Source organism: Strix aluco, chromosome 5 (genome assembly GCF_031877795.1).
Source record: "Strix aluco isolate bStrAlu1 chromosome 5, bStrAlu1.hap1, whole genome shotgun sequence".
Taxonomy (NCBI): domain Eukaryota; kingdom Metazoa; phylum Chordata; class Aves; order Strigiformes; family Strigidae; genus Strix; species Strix aluco.
In genome coordinates this window covers 24,485,423-24,503,667 of record NC_133935.1, presented here as the reverse complement: position 1 = coordinate 24,503,667, position 18,245 = coordinate 24,485,423, and the positions used below count along the sequence as shown (strand labels likewise).

General features: G+C 39.1%; 1 protein-coding gene across 1 annotated transcript in view; it reads right to left on the bottom strand.

Moving 5' to 3' along the window:
* The window catches only part of IRAG2 (inositol 1,4,5-triphosphate receptor associated 2), a 44,132-nt gene extending 26,174 nt beyond the window's left edge, over nt 1-17,958 (bottom strand). Inside the window, exons 1-16 of the mRNA XM_074825866.1 lie at nt 17,364-17,958; nt 16,473-16,583; nt 15,537-15,717; nt 15,242-15,318; nt 15,084-15,162; nt 14,008-14,166; nt 12,723-12,840; nt 11,271-11,321; nt 10,036-10,113; nt 9,448-9,504; nt 7,252-7,311; nt 7,081-7,145; nt 6,895-6,991; nt 5,217-5,348; nt 4,821-4,922; nt 1,252-1,432 (exon numbers count right to left, since the gene is read on the bottom strand). Of these exons, the coding sequence (XP_074681967.1) occupies nt 1,252-1,432; nt 4,821-4,922; nt 5,217-5,348; nt 6,895-6,991; nt 7,081-7,145; nt 7,252-7,311; nt 9,448-9,504; nt 10,036-10,113; nt 11,271-11,321; nt 12,723-12,840; nt 14,008-14,166; nt 15,084-15,162; nt 15,242-15,318; nt 15,537-15,717; nt 16,473-16,583; nt 17,364-17,958 (2,143 nt within the window). The remainder of the gene's footprint in view (nt 1-1,251; nt 1,433-4,820; nt 4,923-5,216; nt 5,349-6,894; nt 6,992-7,080; nt 7,146-7,251; nt 7,312-9,447; nt 9,505-10,035; nt 10,114-11,270; nt 11,322-12,722; nt 12,841-14,007; nt 14,167-15,083; nt 15,163-15,241; nt 15,319-15,536; nt 15,718-16,472; nt 16,584-17,363) is intronic.
* Between the last annotated feature and the right edge of the window lie 287 nt (nt 17,959-18,245).

Here is an 18,245-nt window from a genome sequence, read left to right as displayed (position 1 = left end):
TGAGCAAGAGCTTAGTGGGGCAAAAATTTGCAATTTGGTCAAAAGAATACTGTTTCTCCCAAACCATGAGACAATGCAATCAGATATAGAGTCAGTCATTCTAGAAAAGATACCCTGGAGCTATTACTGCAGATACACAGCTTCATCAGATCATTTCCCAGTGTTTCAGAAGGTATTTCACTTGACAGCAAGCAGATGCCATCAGAACCAGTGCTAAAGATCATGGCTTTCTAGGAAGCCCTTCTTTTTCCCTGCAGAAACCCTTTGCCCATTTCTTTGCTAATTCACCTTCGTATATTTTTTTTTTCTTGTTGTTAGCACCACAAACAATTTGATACAGAGAGGCAGCTTTAAGAAACCAAGCCATCCGTATTTTTATCAGCTCTTTTCCAAGTGAAAGGAGAGCATGTGGGAGGTCTACATTAACAACATTAAATGGAAGATAAGTCAGGCAAAAGTGCAGTATGACTGCTCCACATTAGCTCTCAGGCATGGTAAGCCCTAGGAAGCTGCTTAAACCCCCATCCAGGTAAAGGCATGAGTGCAAAAATTTACATTCAGTGTAGCATAGCAGAAGGCTGACACTAGGAGTAAGCCTGGGCTCCACAAAGACAACAAATTTAGTTGTTCTGGCAAAACCCCCTTGAGTAGCTACTTTCCTGAATGTCTGAGGAGAGGAGGGAAGGTGGACAGGCAGAGGTTTACACCTGCTGTCTTTTGCTGCCACATTTGTAATATCAAAACTCATATCAGGAACCATGTGCCAATAAACTAAAATGTGAAGTTATATTTTCATATTTAATGAGATAACTGATTGAAGCTATACCCTTGAGAAAATAAAACATTATATTGTCTGGGGCTAGCAATTTTGTCCCAAAGCAATAATGCCTTCAGGCATATATTTTACAGGTCTTCTGCTTCTCACAAAATCAGCAGTTTATATAGTGGTTGCACCTGCTAGATAGGCAGTGCCCTTTTGCTTTAACTGCTCAGTCTGTGGTCTCCCTGATGTTTTCAAAGACATCTCCAAGATCATGTTACTTCATACACAGACCTTAACTCCCACATAGTGTAAACGTTATACTAAAACCAAACCCACTCCCCAAAACAGCAGATAATTTCCTCTCTGAAAAAAGTCTTCAGAATTCAGTAAACTTTGTTCCACAAGGCAAAAAACCCAACACAAGCCAAAAACAAAACAACCCCCCCCACACCAAACAGCTAAGCAACCAACAAAACCAAAAGACACACATGCTTTGCAGCGGTACCTGGCAGAGAGCTCTCTCCTTAGGTGAAGTTGCTCTGTCTTGGTTCTCCTTAAGTTCCCTGCCATTCGAATAAAATCCTTATCTAGGGATTCTTTGTATTTTTCCAAGAGATGAAGTTTCTGGATCCAAAGGTGTCTCTTTTCTCCTAGTTCTTGCTTGAGAACCTGTGGAATTTTGAAGCTTAGTTGCCATGTGGTTAGATGGGCAGAGCCAGAGAGTAAACCAGAGCCCCAATTTACATGATGAGAATTGATTTCCCTGCTCCACCATTTAGTTTCATCACCTACATCCAATACTATCAGCAATAAAGAAGGTAAATGATTGACAATATTTAGTCTATTTTTGATGCACAACGTCTGGTTGGGAAAGAGAGAGATATAAATGAGGAAAAAATATATTTCAATGGAAGATACTATAAAGGAGTAACAGGTGTTTGTTTTGTACAAAACAGTGTTTTGTGCAGTCTAACAAAGCTACCTAAACTTCAAACCTGTGCCTTCCAGCTCCTGAATCTGACAGGATGTGAGAACAGACAGGCTAGAATCCTGCCAAGTGTTGGTACTTTAAGATTTTTTTTAAGATGGAGCAGACGCATAACAGTTTGCACAAGAAAACATAAGCCTTCTGTATGCTAGTTCAATTTGACAAATGGCTTCCACTTTTTTGAAAAGGTTACTTCTAAGTCAAAAGTCACTCTTGGCCTTTATTTCTGGAATATCTAGGGTACACAGATAGTCCCCTTCTTCTTTATCCCTTGTAAAACAAATATACAGTTAGCAAATATTTATGGTAGGCATGGCAGGAGACTACATGGTCCATGAGGGAATCTTTACAACTCACCCCAGAAAAACTCCATCACAAGATGCTCAGATACAACAACAAAAACCATATTTCATAAGGGGAAGTTTTAACAGTGACCATCTTGCAAAAAACCCTAAAACGGATAATTTAGACTTCTGTGACCCTTTCCTCAAAGTATAACTAAGTCCATTGGCAGCAATTTGAGTTTGTATTACTGCAAAATAAAAAAAACCCAAACCAAGAAATCCTTATTTCAGTTTGCAATACATGCCTAGCAGATGAAGTCTGCTCAAGGGATAACCCCTGTAGCAAAGGCTTTCAGCTTTACCTCTGATTTGTAGGAAGAAAAAGGAGAAGAGGGTAAAAATGAAGCATTAAAGTAACACTGCACCCTCTGCATTTCTCTGAACAATGACTTGCAGCATAAAGTACTGAAAAAGAAGAATCCAGGCCTCTTTCTCTGACCTTGTTCAGTTGAACATACAAAATAGAGTCCTCAGCTTTTAAAGAATGCTTAATGAGAGCCAAACAGAGGTCAGGTAAGACTGAGGTTCATATTTCTGGGATTTTACATTAGTTCGAAAGGGGAAAACATCAATGCTACAAATACATGCCACGTTACCTACTTGAGAGTCTAATGTTGTTCATGAGCTTCAAACAAAAAAGTATAACACATCAAGTATCATGCTACAAAAAAAAAAAAAAAGCCTGAGCAGTTTTGCTAGATAGGTTTACTAGGATGACATGGAATGCGACCATGTGCAAATGCTCGCATCCTGAAGATCAGTTTCTCAGCCAAGGCAGGCAGCACTTGCTCTTAGAAATAGCATGGTTTTAACACCTAAGTGGCATAGGCTTACCAGGGCACATGTGCCAGTCTTCCAGCAGGAGAAGGGCAAAAAAACCTTTTTACTATCATCATCTATATATGCTTAAATACATGTGTATACACACAAAAATACAGGCACACTTAAAATTTACTTTACTAAATTATTTACTTTAAATTTACTTTAATAAAATATATGTTAAAACATACTTAAAAATACTAAAACCCAGCAAAACATGTCCATGATATATTTCACAGAAAATGGTGGGGAAGTGTTTAGGCTTCAAGTGATAGTGCATGGTCCAAGATTTAATTCATTTTTCTACGAAAGCTTGCTCTAAGGCTGGAAGAAACTACTTTGAATATTTCTATTTTTGGATTTACTGTTGTTCAGTTCTATATACCATATTTCCCACACATCTGGCTTGTTCTAGCTTGGTGAAGACGATATGTTTGACATGAAGTCATTTCCCATCCCCACAGGTCCCAGAAGGACAGGACCTTTTATTTTAAAAGAACCTTGTTGTTCTTTGATCCTCTGTTAGCTTAGTTTCCGAACACATCACTCTCTAGGAGCCAGAACAGGATTCATTTGCCACGATTAACTCCAACACCCACACCAGAAGTTTTTAAGCTTCACATGTTTAACAGGCATACGATCCCAACATGAACGGTAAGTTTACAAGCATTTCAGCTGTGATATCTTTGAAGGAGGAAGTTTTTAGTCAAGATCAAAAAGTTACAGCAATGCAATAGGCAGTAGTTTCCTAAAGCCTCCCCAAAGTCACACCAGGGTGAAGAGACTGAGACACTTGTGCCTTCTCCAAAAGGAAGCTTTCAGGATTTACAGAAAAAAGAAAAAATTAAAAGAGCTGGCTGCAGGACTGGATGGCTCCAAAGATTGCTCCTGCATGCCCAGGAAAGATGAAGAGGGCTAGTCTCAACGTTTTGTAGTACTAGAGGAAAAGAATGCTTAAAAGCTAACAGCTTAAAACAGCACATACTCTGATGCAACCTGCTATTACCCAAGTGGGATGAATTCAGGTTTTTGCATCTATTAAGGAGCCAAAAGACAGAGTTAATATACAGTTCAGTGGAGTTTTCTGTAGCAGTGTTCTTAACGAGATTAGTAAGAAGGAGCAGGTTAGAGAAAAAGCTACATCCAGTAAGATAAAAATTTCAGAAACTGTGCTGTTACAGAGAGATGAACTGTGTTACAGAGAGTTGAGCTGTGTCCAGGCTGCTGCTACCACATGAGGAAGTTACTTTTGCCAGTTACCTTGAGCAAAAGTCTTTACTTTCAAGCCTCACAAGCGGTATGAGGAATAGTAGAAATACATTATACAACATTAAGTTGTAAAATATGGTTTTATAGAAGCTTCTCCTGTGGAGTGTGTCCAGTAAAAGCAGAAAACTTTGCCTTTCAAAAGAAAGCAAACCCTATGAAGGTTTTGATTTAGAAAGCCGCTTATAAAGCCACCTCCCTCCTCCTTTTGAAGGTGAAATCATCCAGTACTGTAGTCAGACTCGGAGTACAGGGGAAGATGGGTGCTCAAGGCACACAGAAACATGCAGTAGGCAGAAAAGCTTCATAGGTCACAAAATATAGTGTTGTCATCTGACCTCGTTTTCCTCTTCAAATTGATTTGCTATATCTACCCTTTCCTTCAAGCATAGTTTTAACAAAGTGAGATCTTGCGCAAAACAACTCAGGAAAAGTACAGCATTTAAGTGAAAAGCAATCACCCCCTTCCTCCTTCAAAAAAAAGTTAAAAAAGATATTTCTCTCCATACAGCCATTCTGGACCTCCAAATGGACTGGTATGATCTCAAGTAATTAATATACATAGCAGAAAGATACCCACCTTAATTTTTTGCACAGCCCCACAATTTCATTAAGATAGCTTCAGAGAACAGTTGCTTACCACAAGTTTTCTCTCCCAAGCCTGTTGCATGTTCACATCAGGAACTTTTACCCATTGTAAAGAAGTCATGACAAGCTCCTCTGCCTCAGAGGCTTCCTCTTGCTGGGGAAAACCAAACAACAACAACAAACCACACACACACAAAACACCAAACCAAAAGAACCCCCAGTCCAAACACTGGCATTTCTAGTCTGACACAATGCTGCCCAGAATTACCCAGGTTGTAAGTTACAGTGTTAGAGTAGGTGCCAAGTGATATTGTTAGAGTAAGTATGCCCTTACTCCCTCCCCAAAGAAGCTATTTTTATTTTTTCAAGAGGAACAAACACGATCTAATTATCAATGCTTGGAGAAATCCTAATTAAAAGGCTGATAGAAGACCACATCCTTATTCACATAAGCTCTGCCACTGACCAGGTTTTGCATGATACTCTTAAATTTTTCTCCCTCATATTCAGGTCCCTGAAGTAAAACCAGCACTTCACGGTCCAGTGTTTCATCCAGGGACGTCCATTCAGTCTTGGTAATCTTTGAAGAGATGGAAGAGCCAGCTAGCTTGTTTTGACATCTCCTTATTACAAACCAGCATCAGTGACATTTAGACTTTTCTGAAGTATCCCTGCATCGTATTTGCCAGAAGGTCAGAGCTACTGAAACTTGAAGCTTGTAAAATCTTTTCAAACCCATCATGTCATGGGAATTTAAAAAAAGCAAGCCAGCCAAGCTGCTGAGTGATCCAACGTATATTTTCATGTCAGGATTAGGCAAGAGAAGGTCAATAATTAGTTATCTTTATTCAGAAGCTTTACCAAGTGATGAATAAGCAGAGCCCTTACTTGCTTTACAGGTGATTTGGTGGAACTGCATCTCATTACAGCATTTGAAAGGTAAATGGAGTCACTCACTACAGCTGTGGGGAGCTGCAATACGGGATATGTTACTTTTGAAACAGAGCTGCCTAGCCAAGTACAACCTCCTATTTCTGGGCCTGTAGTTTTAGTCCATTAGTAGAATTTTTCCTGTTGCAAATGCACCACGTACAAAAGGAAGTAGCAGCACGGTGAAGTCTTGCAAGAAAAATCGCTGCAATAGCATATATTTGTTATCAGCTCTGCTGCAGAGCTCGCATCTGAAGGGAAGACAGGACTGTAAGGAAGGATGGGACTCCATGGAATGTCTTTAGGGAAATGAGCACAGGATAGCTCAGATACTCTGAACCAAAACCATAATGTACGTGTAAATAGGTTTTTTCTAGTAGTTCTCCATTGGAGTGCTGGAAAGCTATGAGAACAGTAAATTACAGACCAAAATTCCAGTGTTATGTGAAGTGTGTCTGATCAAAAGTGCAGTTCCCAAAAGTCACCAAGCCACCTGCTGGGTGTTCTGCAGAGGACAGTGGGGACACTAACTCCAAACCAAAAGGCTCAGCCACAGTACTAAGATTTTGTCAGCCTGCATCAGAAGGATGCCTCTCCTGTCCTCCTCCAAGCCACTATCCAAAGACCTCGGGGGGGGGGGGGGGGGTGGAACAAAAAAAAAAAAGAGCTGGACAGGATTGTTGTACCTGCAAGGGATTGGTACCTAATGCTTATCAGAGTTTTTAAAGAATAAATTAGATGAAGACTTCACAACCTTGTCAAGATGCTTACTTTTCTTTTTCACTACACTAGACTGCAAGGAAAAAGAAGTGTTCCCTCCTCAATTGAAAATCATCATTCATGTCCAGTATAAGCAGTACAAGAAACAGACTATAACTTTTCCCAGCATAATAGCCCTTATACATTTGAAAACTCATATCTTCTATCAGTCTGTTCTTCTGCCAGTTAAATGCATGACCCCAACTCTTCCAGATTTACTTTGTAGGTCTCATTTTTTAGATCTCAGTGTTTTGTTTGCTTTGGACTTTCTCCAATGTACTTGGGACAACATTGTAACCTTCACATTCTATGCTTGAGTGCTAGGATTAATGGCTTTAAGTTCCAAGGTTACTAATTATCTACCAGGAATGAGCTTTGTTCTTCCTTTACTGATACAAGACAAATGGGATGAGATTCAATAAAGATTTGATTCATACCTCAGAAAACTGAGCAAGTTCCAGTTCACAGTGCAGTGAATTCATCCCTTCAGGAATATTACTGTTAAATTTACACAATGGGAAACTCAACCCATTTCTAAAAGAAGCAGGAAAAAAAAAAGTCTGTATCAGCCTTTTTTTACTTTTGATGAACTCCATTTCCTGGGACTTGTTCACAATACTCACGAGATCAGCTCTTGCTGCATGTGTTGCATGTTCTCCAGTAGCTTATTTTTTTCTGCCCGCAAAGTCTAAAACACACATCAGACCTGGTTAGAGTGTTAGTTCGTCATGCAGAATAAGCATAGGATATGCATGCTTTCTGCTCATAGCCAGAAACTAAACTCGGTCCCATACCTCTATTATTGAGGAACACTCCACGATGGTTAACTTCAGTTCTTTGATGTCCTGCTCCTTCTGCAGAGATTGTGGAGAAAAGAACCTTTAAAGTACACAAGCTGACAACTAGCACGCTGAAGTGCGTTTGTAATGCTTATGGCTATGATGGTTTGTAACCAAAATAACACTATAGTCAATCCTACATCACAGCAGTAAACTGTACAATTTAGGTTTGAGCGGCAACTTAATTTTACATAACAAATACAGTTGCAAATTTAAAAGAATACAGTCAATTACCTTGCATATTATCTAACAGAAAGCACTCGGAAAACCTTTTCTATGTAACTCCTAAAATTAAGGAGACAGAAAAACTCTTTCCAGGTACTGTGTTTTAATTTATTACTTACCTGGTTTCTATGTCAGCAGTAGCAGATTAAGCTAGACAGAAGGGCTCTAGTTTTAGCTGAAAACCTGGACTATATTATGACTGACATGAGTGTTAATCGCAACGAACCCTTAAAACAAGTTTCAAGGTTCTGAGTTTACTCTCATTAGTTTTCATGATTAAAGGCATAGAGTGAAGGGCGCTGCAGAAGGCCTAGTGGAAGTGCTGATACAGAACATACCAACCCTCATGGTAAGACTGAGGAGTTAGTAGAAGTAGCAGCCTTCTTAGCTTCACAAACTAGCAATCGGCTTCAGTCATGTTATGCCATTAAAATAGAAGACACTGCACAAACAGAGAATTTCTTAGAGAAATTAGGAACGTCAAGTAGGACTTCTGGTCCTCTCACCCCTTTTATGACTTCTTCCTACTCTTCCTCTTTAAAAATATTTGAATTTTTTGAAAGAGATGAAATACACAGAAAGCTAAGCAAGAAAAGTGAGGTTATAGAACCAGGTTTCTAGCCTCGGCAGAGACAACTGATGTATGGTGCTGAAAGCTAAATAACAAACAAAACCCCCACAAAACCAAAACAAACACCACCCCCACCCCCACTTCCCCCCAGGAAAAAAAAAAAAAAGAAGGAAAAAAATTAAAGTGTTTTCTATCTTCACATACCTTCTGCAGGCCTGGAAAAGAAAGGTTGCCATAATAATTTTCATTGACCATCAATCCTATCTAATCTATCTTTGGACAAAGAGCTATGAGAGGGTTTTTTAGGTTACAGGTAAATCCTTATCCCACAAATCCTAATGCCAAGAAAAGTCAGTTTTTCACACCAGTTTCGTCAGGATTATACAAAGCAGTCACCTTTACCTACAAGAACATGCAATCTAGCAGTCTGCTTTCAAAATTCCCATTTTGTCAATAGACTAAAAAAGCTTTTTTAAAACAAAAGGATACTACAGAAGCCAAAAAAGCTTTGAATCATTTGAGGAAGAGAAAGAGAAAGATATTTTTTTTAAAAAGAAAAAGTTAATTTGCGCTCTTAAGCTGCTTCTGGCAAGAAAAAAAATCCTATTAAAAAAAACCACTCAGCTACAAAATTATCCGCTGGATCACACTGAAGCTAGGTTCTCTCTTGTCATTATTTGACTTCAGGTGCACTCATTTTTGCAGACAGCCTAATAGTCAAATATTTCATCAGCTGATTTAGAACATGTTATGCTAAATAGAAAGGCTAAGAAATTAGCCTAGAGGATGTTTGCATAATTCATGAATCCAGAGAATGCCAACACCCTTATGTAGTCTCATGTCTTTATTTTCTAATACAAAATACAAGTTTAAAAACAACATCAGAAATGTTCATTCTTCAGCAAAGCCTAGATAATTACACCTCAGTAATAAGAAAGGACAATTTTGCTTTTCCAATGGGCTCTGAATCACCATTTCTGGTTTGACACAAAAATTAAAGCACTTTAAGTAAAAGACACGAAAGGAAGGTACGTTCTTCTGCCAGCCATTGAAGGAAGTAGCATTTAGAAGTCTTTCTACAATTTTCTTGAGTTTGCAAATTTGTTTTGTTTTAATAGGTTGTGATTTTTTTTTTTAATTAAAAAGAAAAATCTTGAAACCTTTAATTATGCTGACTTATAACCAGGTCCTAAAGCAGATCTCGCCTACTTTGAAGCCATTTATAGGATCAGGTTCTGTAGTGTGAGAACAGTAGAAATAAAAGTGCCACAGTGAAGACTATTGCCTTGCCTTTTTACAAATCATCCCACAGTCAGTATTTTCAGTCAAGACAGTAATGAAGTAAAAGAACCAACCTGGATCAAGCTTGCCTCTTTATTCACCACAGTGTTCTCATAGATATGTGCTTGGATCTAAGGAATGAAATGATGAAAAATAATTCCAATCATCAGTATGCACTATAATACAAGTCTGTTCCTATCTCCTACTTGGAAGGGAAAAAGGGTATCAAGATTCCTTGCTTAGAAAAACCAAACTCTTCTTCAAATATGCTACATGGTCTGTTTCAAAGTTCAAATCTTGTACCCAGTTAAAAGTGAAAGACTTCTCAGCTTTCACAGTCACCTTTGTTTCCTCTTGTCTGTCCAGGGTAATAATTCCAGCAAGGCATGACTTTCTAACGTATTTTTTCAAATAGGAGGGAAAAGGTTTCCTAGAGGTTTAACTTAAAGGAAAGAATGGAACTGTGGATTGTTTATATTAGCCCAGTTTTTAGCCTCCAAACAGCAACTTAGTCAAAGCTGTCACACTGTCCAAGCTATGATTGTACTGCTTAATACAGGCAGGTTCATGGCTGTCTACCATCCAGAGGTAGAAATTCCCCTCACTAGACCCAAATAAACTATAGGTTGTCTTTTCATTCCTTCTAGAGTTGACATGCTTACTTGAAGCTCTGCTGCATTTTTAGACAGCTCCAAAATCTTCTTTTGAAATCCATCGGTGTCCATGCTATTCCTAATATTCTGAACAAGATACAAAGTGTTTAGGCACAGCTGAATGGATTGACAGCTTCTCCTTGAAGAAACTAGGCAAAATGACATCTCCACCCCCAAGCTACTGCCTACTCTAAAGCACTACCAGCATTTACGCACATACATTGTATGTGCTTGCCCCACTGAAACTGTTTCTGCTTCTTTTTCCCCTCATTTCTCCAGAGCACTGTTAAATGACAAAACCCCATAAGCACTACCAGACCTAGAAAGCTAAAGAAATGCTTTCAGGCCTGCAGAATGAGAATTATTTTTAGAAAGAGGCCATTTAACAGCTATTTGGACTTATGAGCTTTTTCAGAAAGACTAATCTTTCTGAAAACACGCAAAGAACAACAACTACCATATTGTTATAACAGGCAATAGATTCCTGAATCCATGAGGTGCTTCTTTTCATTACTATGTATGATTTAAACTGTTTCTCTACTTCATCCTCAACGGCCTAAAATACAGGCTGTAAGCAAGTATTTATAACTTTATTACCTGATAAAAACTGGTTTATAAAATATTTACTTTAATGAAATAAATAAAAGTAAGAATGAATAGTTCTCCTCTGAGGGGAAAAAAAAAAAAAGAAAAAAGAAAAAAAGGAGAGCCTAGAGATATAGCTCCATTAGCAGTATATTCCCTACAGACTTCCTGTAGGTCCTTGGCCAGTGTCGACAGGTCCATCTGTGAGTGGAACCCCCAGCCACTGCATATTTATTTTTTTTTTCAGTTACAGCTCTATATAGGGCTCCTCCTTTGAATCTTAAAGAGGGAAAGAGAAGTGAACATGAAATGAAAAGTATTACATGGAGATTATTTCAATAGAGTTAGTATATTTACAGTGAGGTTAACCAGAAATATTTGTCTATAAAACTTTGAAAAAGAGGGAAAAAGCAGCTGTTTGTCCCTGTTCCCCACACTTCCCCAATCTTGTATCCGTAGTTACCCAGCAGATGGAAAGTCTGAAGCACAGTGCAACTTCAGGATATAAAGTTTTATGATAAGTCATCCTTGTAAAATGTAAGGTATTTTGATACCCTAATTAGCATGTCAGTCTTCAAAGTTTGATAAACATTTCACTTCTTAATGCTGAGCTTTAGCTAGTCAAGAACATGTACTTGCAAAGTCATGATTTATTTTACCTCTTCCTGGAGAGAAGTAATTTTGATGATGAGAGACTGATTTTCTTTTTCCTGATCAGGTTTATTTAGAGAGGGGCAAAAAAATAAAGAGAGGAAAAAAGAGAAAAACAAAATAGTTGTTTTTAGCATGTCTAGTTCAACATTCAAAGCCAAAAAGCAACAGACCACAAACACATCCAGAGCCCAACATGAAGCTGCGGTTTCATATTCTTTTGCTTCAGAGACCACAGCAAAAATGGGAGTGCTGAGACTGGTCCAGCTCATGAATTGTCACTGAAGGGTTTGACACAGGCATTTCAAATCAGAGTAAAACTCAGACCATTAGATGACAGGAAGGAGGTATTCAATGCCAGAGTGAGCAAGTCTAGTTGTTCTCATGCTTGAGTTAAGACAAATCTGGAAAGCCTGTGTGCCACACTATGCTTTTTTCACATCAGATATGAAGAAAGGTAGTAGTATCCCACTCTGTGCCTCCACTGTGCAGGGAACAGTATCTAAGGGACTTATAACCACAACTACAAAACTTCTGATAATATTTCTCTCTCCCACCCCACCTCCTTCTCACAAGGTGAATTATGCATGTAATCTCAAATTAAAGCCAAACAAAAACATAAACATACTGCAGCAGAATAGCACCAAAAAAATATCTTGTGTTCTTGCTCAGCATGAAAGGCTTTTTTTGATTTCTAAATACCCACTATCAGCAGCACACAGAGCTATGGAACACCAATTTACAGCTACACCCACACAGCAACACACAGAGATGCCACTGTAGTGTGAACAACACACATGGCAGCAAAGCAAACAAATGATCAGAGAGCCTAGCTCTGGTGTCTGTCAACACCTGCTAAACCTGCAGCCACATCAGCCTCATTACCAGACTGCTTTACACCTTTCACACAGGCTTTGCTACTCAGACACCTGGGGTACAATTCAGACACTCACATAGGCAGCTTGTGCCCTTTGAGACATGCCAAGGTGTGCTACCTGGCTTCCAGCTGTCAGTCCAGAATGGACAGGTTTCTGATAGGCCTTTATCATATCTGCCAGCCCATATGGACATCTTGTGTGGACATCTAAACAGAGTCTCCTGTCCCTACTGGTTCTAGAAAAGTCACATGAATTTCTGGCAGAATATCACAACTTCAAAACAGAGAGGGCTCAGTGATGGCAGCACAAGACCTGTTCCCTTTAGGCATAATTATAAGCCAAACTAGCCCTTTTAATTGTCTTCTTCATTGTAAGAGACAATAGTTTAAAGAAACCATGAAAAAATTTCACTGTGTTTTCATAACACTAATAAAACACATTTCAAACATTCTCAAAAAGCCTTAGTACCTACTGGTACTAAGAAGGTCATGCTGCTGGTTCTTACAGTCTGAGCGGTCATGCCATTGTTACAGCAAGGTGTGACATGCTGTATAGTGTAAGCAAAGAAATAAAAGCACCTACTAGCTGTTTATTCTGGCAGAGAATCTGCTGTCTCATCTCTTCTGACAGGTTCAGGTTGTTTTTTGCTTCTTCTAGCTCTTCTTCCAGTGATTTGGCTTTCAGCACAAAATGCTGGATGCTGCGTGGGGGGAAGTAAATCCAAGAACCTTTAGCGAGTTACTGTTGGTCATTAGATAGGCTTGAAATACCAAGAACATTATTTTTAGAAGCCACCAGGGACTTATTCTTTGGCACAGATACTTTACAGAAGAGCAACAATCAAGTTTAAGCCCGTTGGTTTTGTCCAGTAAATAAAGGCTCATGGATTCACCCTCTATTTATCACCCCCTTACACTCTCACAGTAAGGGATGAAACCCCAGGCAAATACAGCATCCAAGATAGCATGCTTTTGTTTGCATCCACCTAAAAATCTAGCTTGTCACAGTCAAATATATCAGGTTACCTGAGCACATAAACACATCTTTACAATGCTTTATTGTTAGCAGTTACAGAAATAATTTCAGTTCAGTTTTCAAGGATAAGCTCCGCATCATTTTCTTATCCTGATCTGATACCCCAAACAACATATATTTAACCAGTGGGGCAAGGCCCTTTTCCTGGCTTGCTCTGAGCTGCAGAACACCCCAGAGCACATGGTCCAACATGAGGGCACACATCCTATGCAGCTACACTGCAGGACTCTTGCCTTAATCTTCCCAGAAGATACTGGGAGTGGTTTGGCAGTTGACATAACTATCTCGCATTTGAATTAATTGGGTCAGATGAGCATTATAAACTCACTGTAAAAACAGGCTCATACTCATGGCATGCATCCCCAGGCTGCAGTAATACTAAGCTAGTGAGACAACTCATGTTAGTTCCTCAAGGGACTAGCAAAATAGCTCTTATGTGACCATTTCCCCTCTGCTTGGCAGCAAGTCTGTGGTCTAGCTTTGGAAGCCTTCCAGTGCTTGGCTAGTCTCTTCGTAATATTAAGCTTCCCCCCCGCCTTTTTTTTTAGGTTTGTTTGATTTTGCTTTACCCTAAGATTTTGCCTGTGTGCACCTGTAGTATCTCATGCTCATTTCATAAGATAAATGACTGATTTTATAAGAACCAGGAGGTACAGAGCAGAACAATCAGGCAAGATGATTAAACCTTACAGATACTACATTAAGTCAAGAAAGTTGCTGTCTTGAAGCACCAGTGAGGCTAAAAGCATAAAGCAAGGCTGGACCACTTGAAAGAAGATAGGTCTGCCCACAGCCATTACACTGTAGACCTGGTGCCATCAGGGTCTCCCACCTTTTTATTTGTTGATGTAGATCCTTATTATCTGCCAGTAGCTTATTGTTGGTCTCATCCACAGCTTCCAGTGTGAGCTTCAGTTTGTTATTCTCTTCCTGAAGCTTCTGATTGCTGTACTGCAGGTCCGCAACACAGGTTATCAAGTCAGAAGTCTCCCTGTTCCAGTAACAAAACCAGGAAAGATTGAGAAAGGCAATTTGATTTAATTTCAACTTTTCTAAAAATCCTGATTCTGTGTTGCACTATCGCAGAGGTGAAAGGAGAGCCCACAGAATACTTATAACACTACAGTGTTCTGTCATTTGCTCTGCAAAGAGATATTGGATCATCTTCAAATCAGTTCTCTAATAACCATTTTGTTTTTAAACACTTTTTTTTTTTTTAAATGTTTCCTGCAATTGGATGTCTGCATGACAGTGTCTTAAGCTTTTGCTAATCACCTCTTTGGCTATCACCAATACTGTGTTAACTCAAAAATTTCTGGATCCTGTCTTTTCCCCTAGACCATCCCCCACTTATGCTTTCAACTGCAACTTGAAAAAGAATCACCCTTCTGAGATCCTGAGAAATGATAGGGAAGCATCAGAAAGCAGATCTTAAGATTTTTGACTATGCATACAATGCAAAAGTTAACAAACACCAGAAGTTTCAAAGATAAGTGCTTTACTATTAACAGAATCCAAGTCAGTCATGCCTATTAAAAAACTCAAACAAAACCAAGGACCAGATTTTCAGGAGATAATGTCTTCTATTATCATACATCTAAGAACTTGGGAGAGGCAAGGAACCAGTTTGAAAAGAAACACATGGCAAACTCTGACCACAGAGAATTAAAAAGGCAAACGTACACAGAAGGACCAAGATATCAGTAGGAACAATTACTAGTGTGCTTTTAAGTCTGAGAAGAAGCTGTGAGGAAGAACATGATAGCATCAAGAGCTAGTGCAGACTAAGGTCAACATTAGAAACTCTGCCAAGATAGTTTTCTGCAACAGCAGTTCTAGGAACTGCTCTCAAGTAATTCAAAGCTAGGAGTACTAAATTCTGAGGAAGAACTGCTTAAATGAACTTACATGTCTCCTCTAGATACATCACCCCCAAAGGCCTCCAAGCTTCCTGATGTAACATTCATCTGGACATGCGTCTTTTTTGCTGAAAAAGGTGGGGGGTTTGGTTATAGAGTAAGAAAATGGAGTTTTCCCAAATAAAAATTGAATAAAATGGTCTGCACCTCCAGAGGTGTTTTGATATGTTTTAAATTCTGGGTCTTCCATGCTTGCCATTGGTTCCTTGATGGCACCATCTTCCCTGAAACAAAGAAGCATGAAGAGTCACAAAATCAGCATGACACTGGATTGCTTACCAACTTTTTAACATTTAAAAGCTTTCAGCCAAAACCCACACTGCAGTCAGTGTCCTGATACCATCTTCGTTCCAGAGTATGGAAGGTGCAAGCCACAGGAGAACTTTTTACTCTCCTGGTTTCACAGAAGCTTTTATGGGGTAGATTGATAAAAAGCTATTACCATTTTCTCTTACAGTCTTCAATCCATTCTTTCATGATGGCATGATATGTTTCCAGGTCCACAGAAACATCTTTGTGATCTGGGTCAAGCATGTTGCACAGCTCTTCAAGACCACTATCTTCCGATCCCCGACTAGTTGTATGTCTCAAATAATCAACTATCTTGGAAACTGCTACTTTTCCTAAAATAGATACAGGTGTCCACACATCAGACTCTGAAGTCTAGTAGGCCATTATAACAAGCTGTAAAAGGGCATGCCACTGATGTGCACTACTGTGTATTCAATTGGCCTCAAGAGCTGTAGACAAGCAATTGATCCCTGCAGCTCTAGTGTAACCTGGAAAGGAATAGTTTAGACCTTCTGTTTGGTTTTTCAAATACAGAAGTGTGAAAGTCCAGTTTACTAGTTTTGTGGACTTCAGTTTAAGAAGATCAAACTCAGCACACTTGTTATGTTACTACTTTCAGGTCTTTTATCAAATTGGGCAAACCCTGGGACTGACATTATCTTACTCTGCTGGACAACTCCTTTCTCTACAACTTTTAGTCAGGTGGAAATCAGAGGAATTATCTCTTGCTCTGAAGTTTCCCAAAGCTCTCTTTTCTAACAGGAAATAGTGTAAAAGAAATAAACAGTCATTTCCAATAAGGTTGATTGCTAGAAGCATGTTGCTCCTCTACTTCCTCTGCACTAAAATACAGCAAAGATCAGCAGTGGGGTGGGGGGGGAAGAGGATGAGGGAAGAGACAGGCACCATGCAGAAGAGGCACAGACATTTATTCTGCATCTGCCACACATACAGCCACCTAGCTAAGTGAGCTAGTTAGGCTAAGCATGTCACAGATTGGCATGTCTCAGGAATCATAACATGACCTCAGCCTTGAAAATGTGTTGAGAGGAGAATAAAATGGAGCCATGAAAAGCCACTGTCAAACCTGTATGCTCTATGTCACATGCACAGAAGATAGTGGTCAGTAGGTCTTCTTCACAGATCAAGCTCACATCATACGTGTTGTCAGCTCTGTACCCCACTGGCTGCTTCCATCCTATGAAGGGTAAGTTTGTTATTGTCCATCTTTATTTGCTCACAGTAACTTTGTAGTTAGAAGCTGTGGTGCAACAATATTATGTTTGTAATAGCACAAGCACACATAGCACACAACAGCTTGAATGGCACTTCTTAAAGATTTTTTTTTTTTTAAAAAGATGATATAAAACTCAAAAACGACCAGCCAGCTCTCTCCCACCCCCACCCCAATAAAACCAGAGCTTTTACTGCCAAATAACACCAGGAACTCTTCATAGCCAGAGCCTCCGAGTTGGAAACTAGTTTATGCATCTACTTCTACACATGCATTTTGGGCAACTTTGGCTATTCTTTTACATGAAGTAAACATATAAACCAGAATATTTTAAGAGGCCAGCTATTTCTTCCCTCCCCCCTCAGCTATATTGTAGCAAAATCATCATGGTCACATTATTAATAAAACAATAGTTAAAAAAACCCAAAAACCCCAAAGTCATTTACCTTTTAATATTAAAGGCAGACTAAATTATTAGCCAAATCTCTTATCCACAGAAAGGAATTAGCAAATTTGAAAAAGTTTTTGACTTGACTCATTACTTCCTCACTGCTCATTCACATTACTATTTTTTGCAGAAAATTTAATATTTTACTCAGCTCATTTTGCAGTCTTATTAGATTTAAGTCATTCTAAACTGTATCATTACTAGTTTAAGTAGTAAATAAATGTCATCTATGTATGCTGAATGTTCAGATGTCTAGGATTTTGGAGTGGGAGGGTTTTTTCCCCCGGATTTTTTACCTCTTTCACTCAAAGATAATCTCTTTGGCACAGGAGATTGGAGCACAGCACTTTCTGACTTTTTATCAGATGTGAAGTAATATAAATTTGGACTTGACGTAAGATACTTCTGTTCGTGAGGCACATCTTTAGATTCAGTATTTGATAAAGCACACATTTTGCTCTGGGTATTAGCATCTCCAGATCTGAAATAATATGGAGAACAGTCCTCCACGTGGCATACTGGCATCCATGAGTTTCTGGATCTCTCCTTGCTTTTAATGACTGAAAAGGTAGCACTTGCAGAACGAGAATCAGAGATACGCCTGAGGTAAGGCGTCAGCACCTGCATGTCTGCAGAGAAAACGCTGTCACTGCTGGGACTGATTAAGCATGGATCAGTACTATCATGACTTTTAGAAGTTATTTTCTTCAGTATTTCTTCTAGATTTTTTTTTATATTGCACTGTGGACTGTCAAAGTTCCGTGACTGAAATTTCGGTATCTGCAAAGCAGGGTTAGAGACTTGGTCCATCATTTGGATAGATTTGATCTTTCTGCATATACTGTCCACTGGGTTATGATGCCGTTTGTTAGCTCCATGTTCTGAAGACATTATCAATTCTCCTCTCTTGCAAAGTATCTGGAAAGAATAGGGACAAGATATAAGAGTCAGCATGATCAACATACACATGTTCTTCACACCAATTTTTCTGTTCAGCAGACAACTTGGAGCTTCAGTATCAAGTGGTTTGAAAATCCCTGGTCCACACACCAGCTGTGACAGAAACTTTCAGTCATGATGTTTAGCTCTCCAGGGAACTAGAAGTGATGTGGATTTGGAAAAGGGGGGGGGGGGAAGAAAGAAATACTTTCTGAAATCTCACTGCTTATTCTTAAATA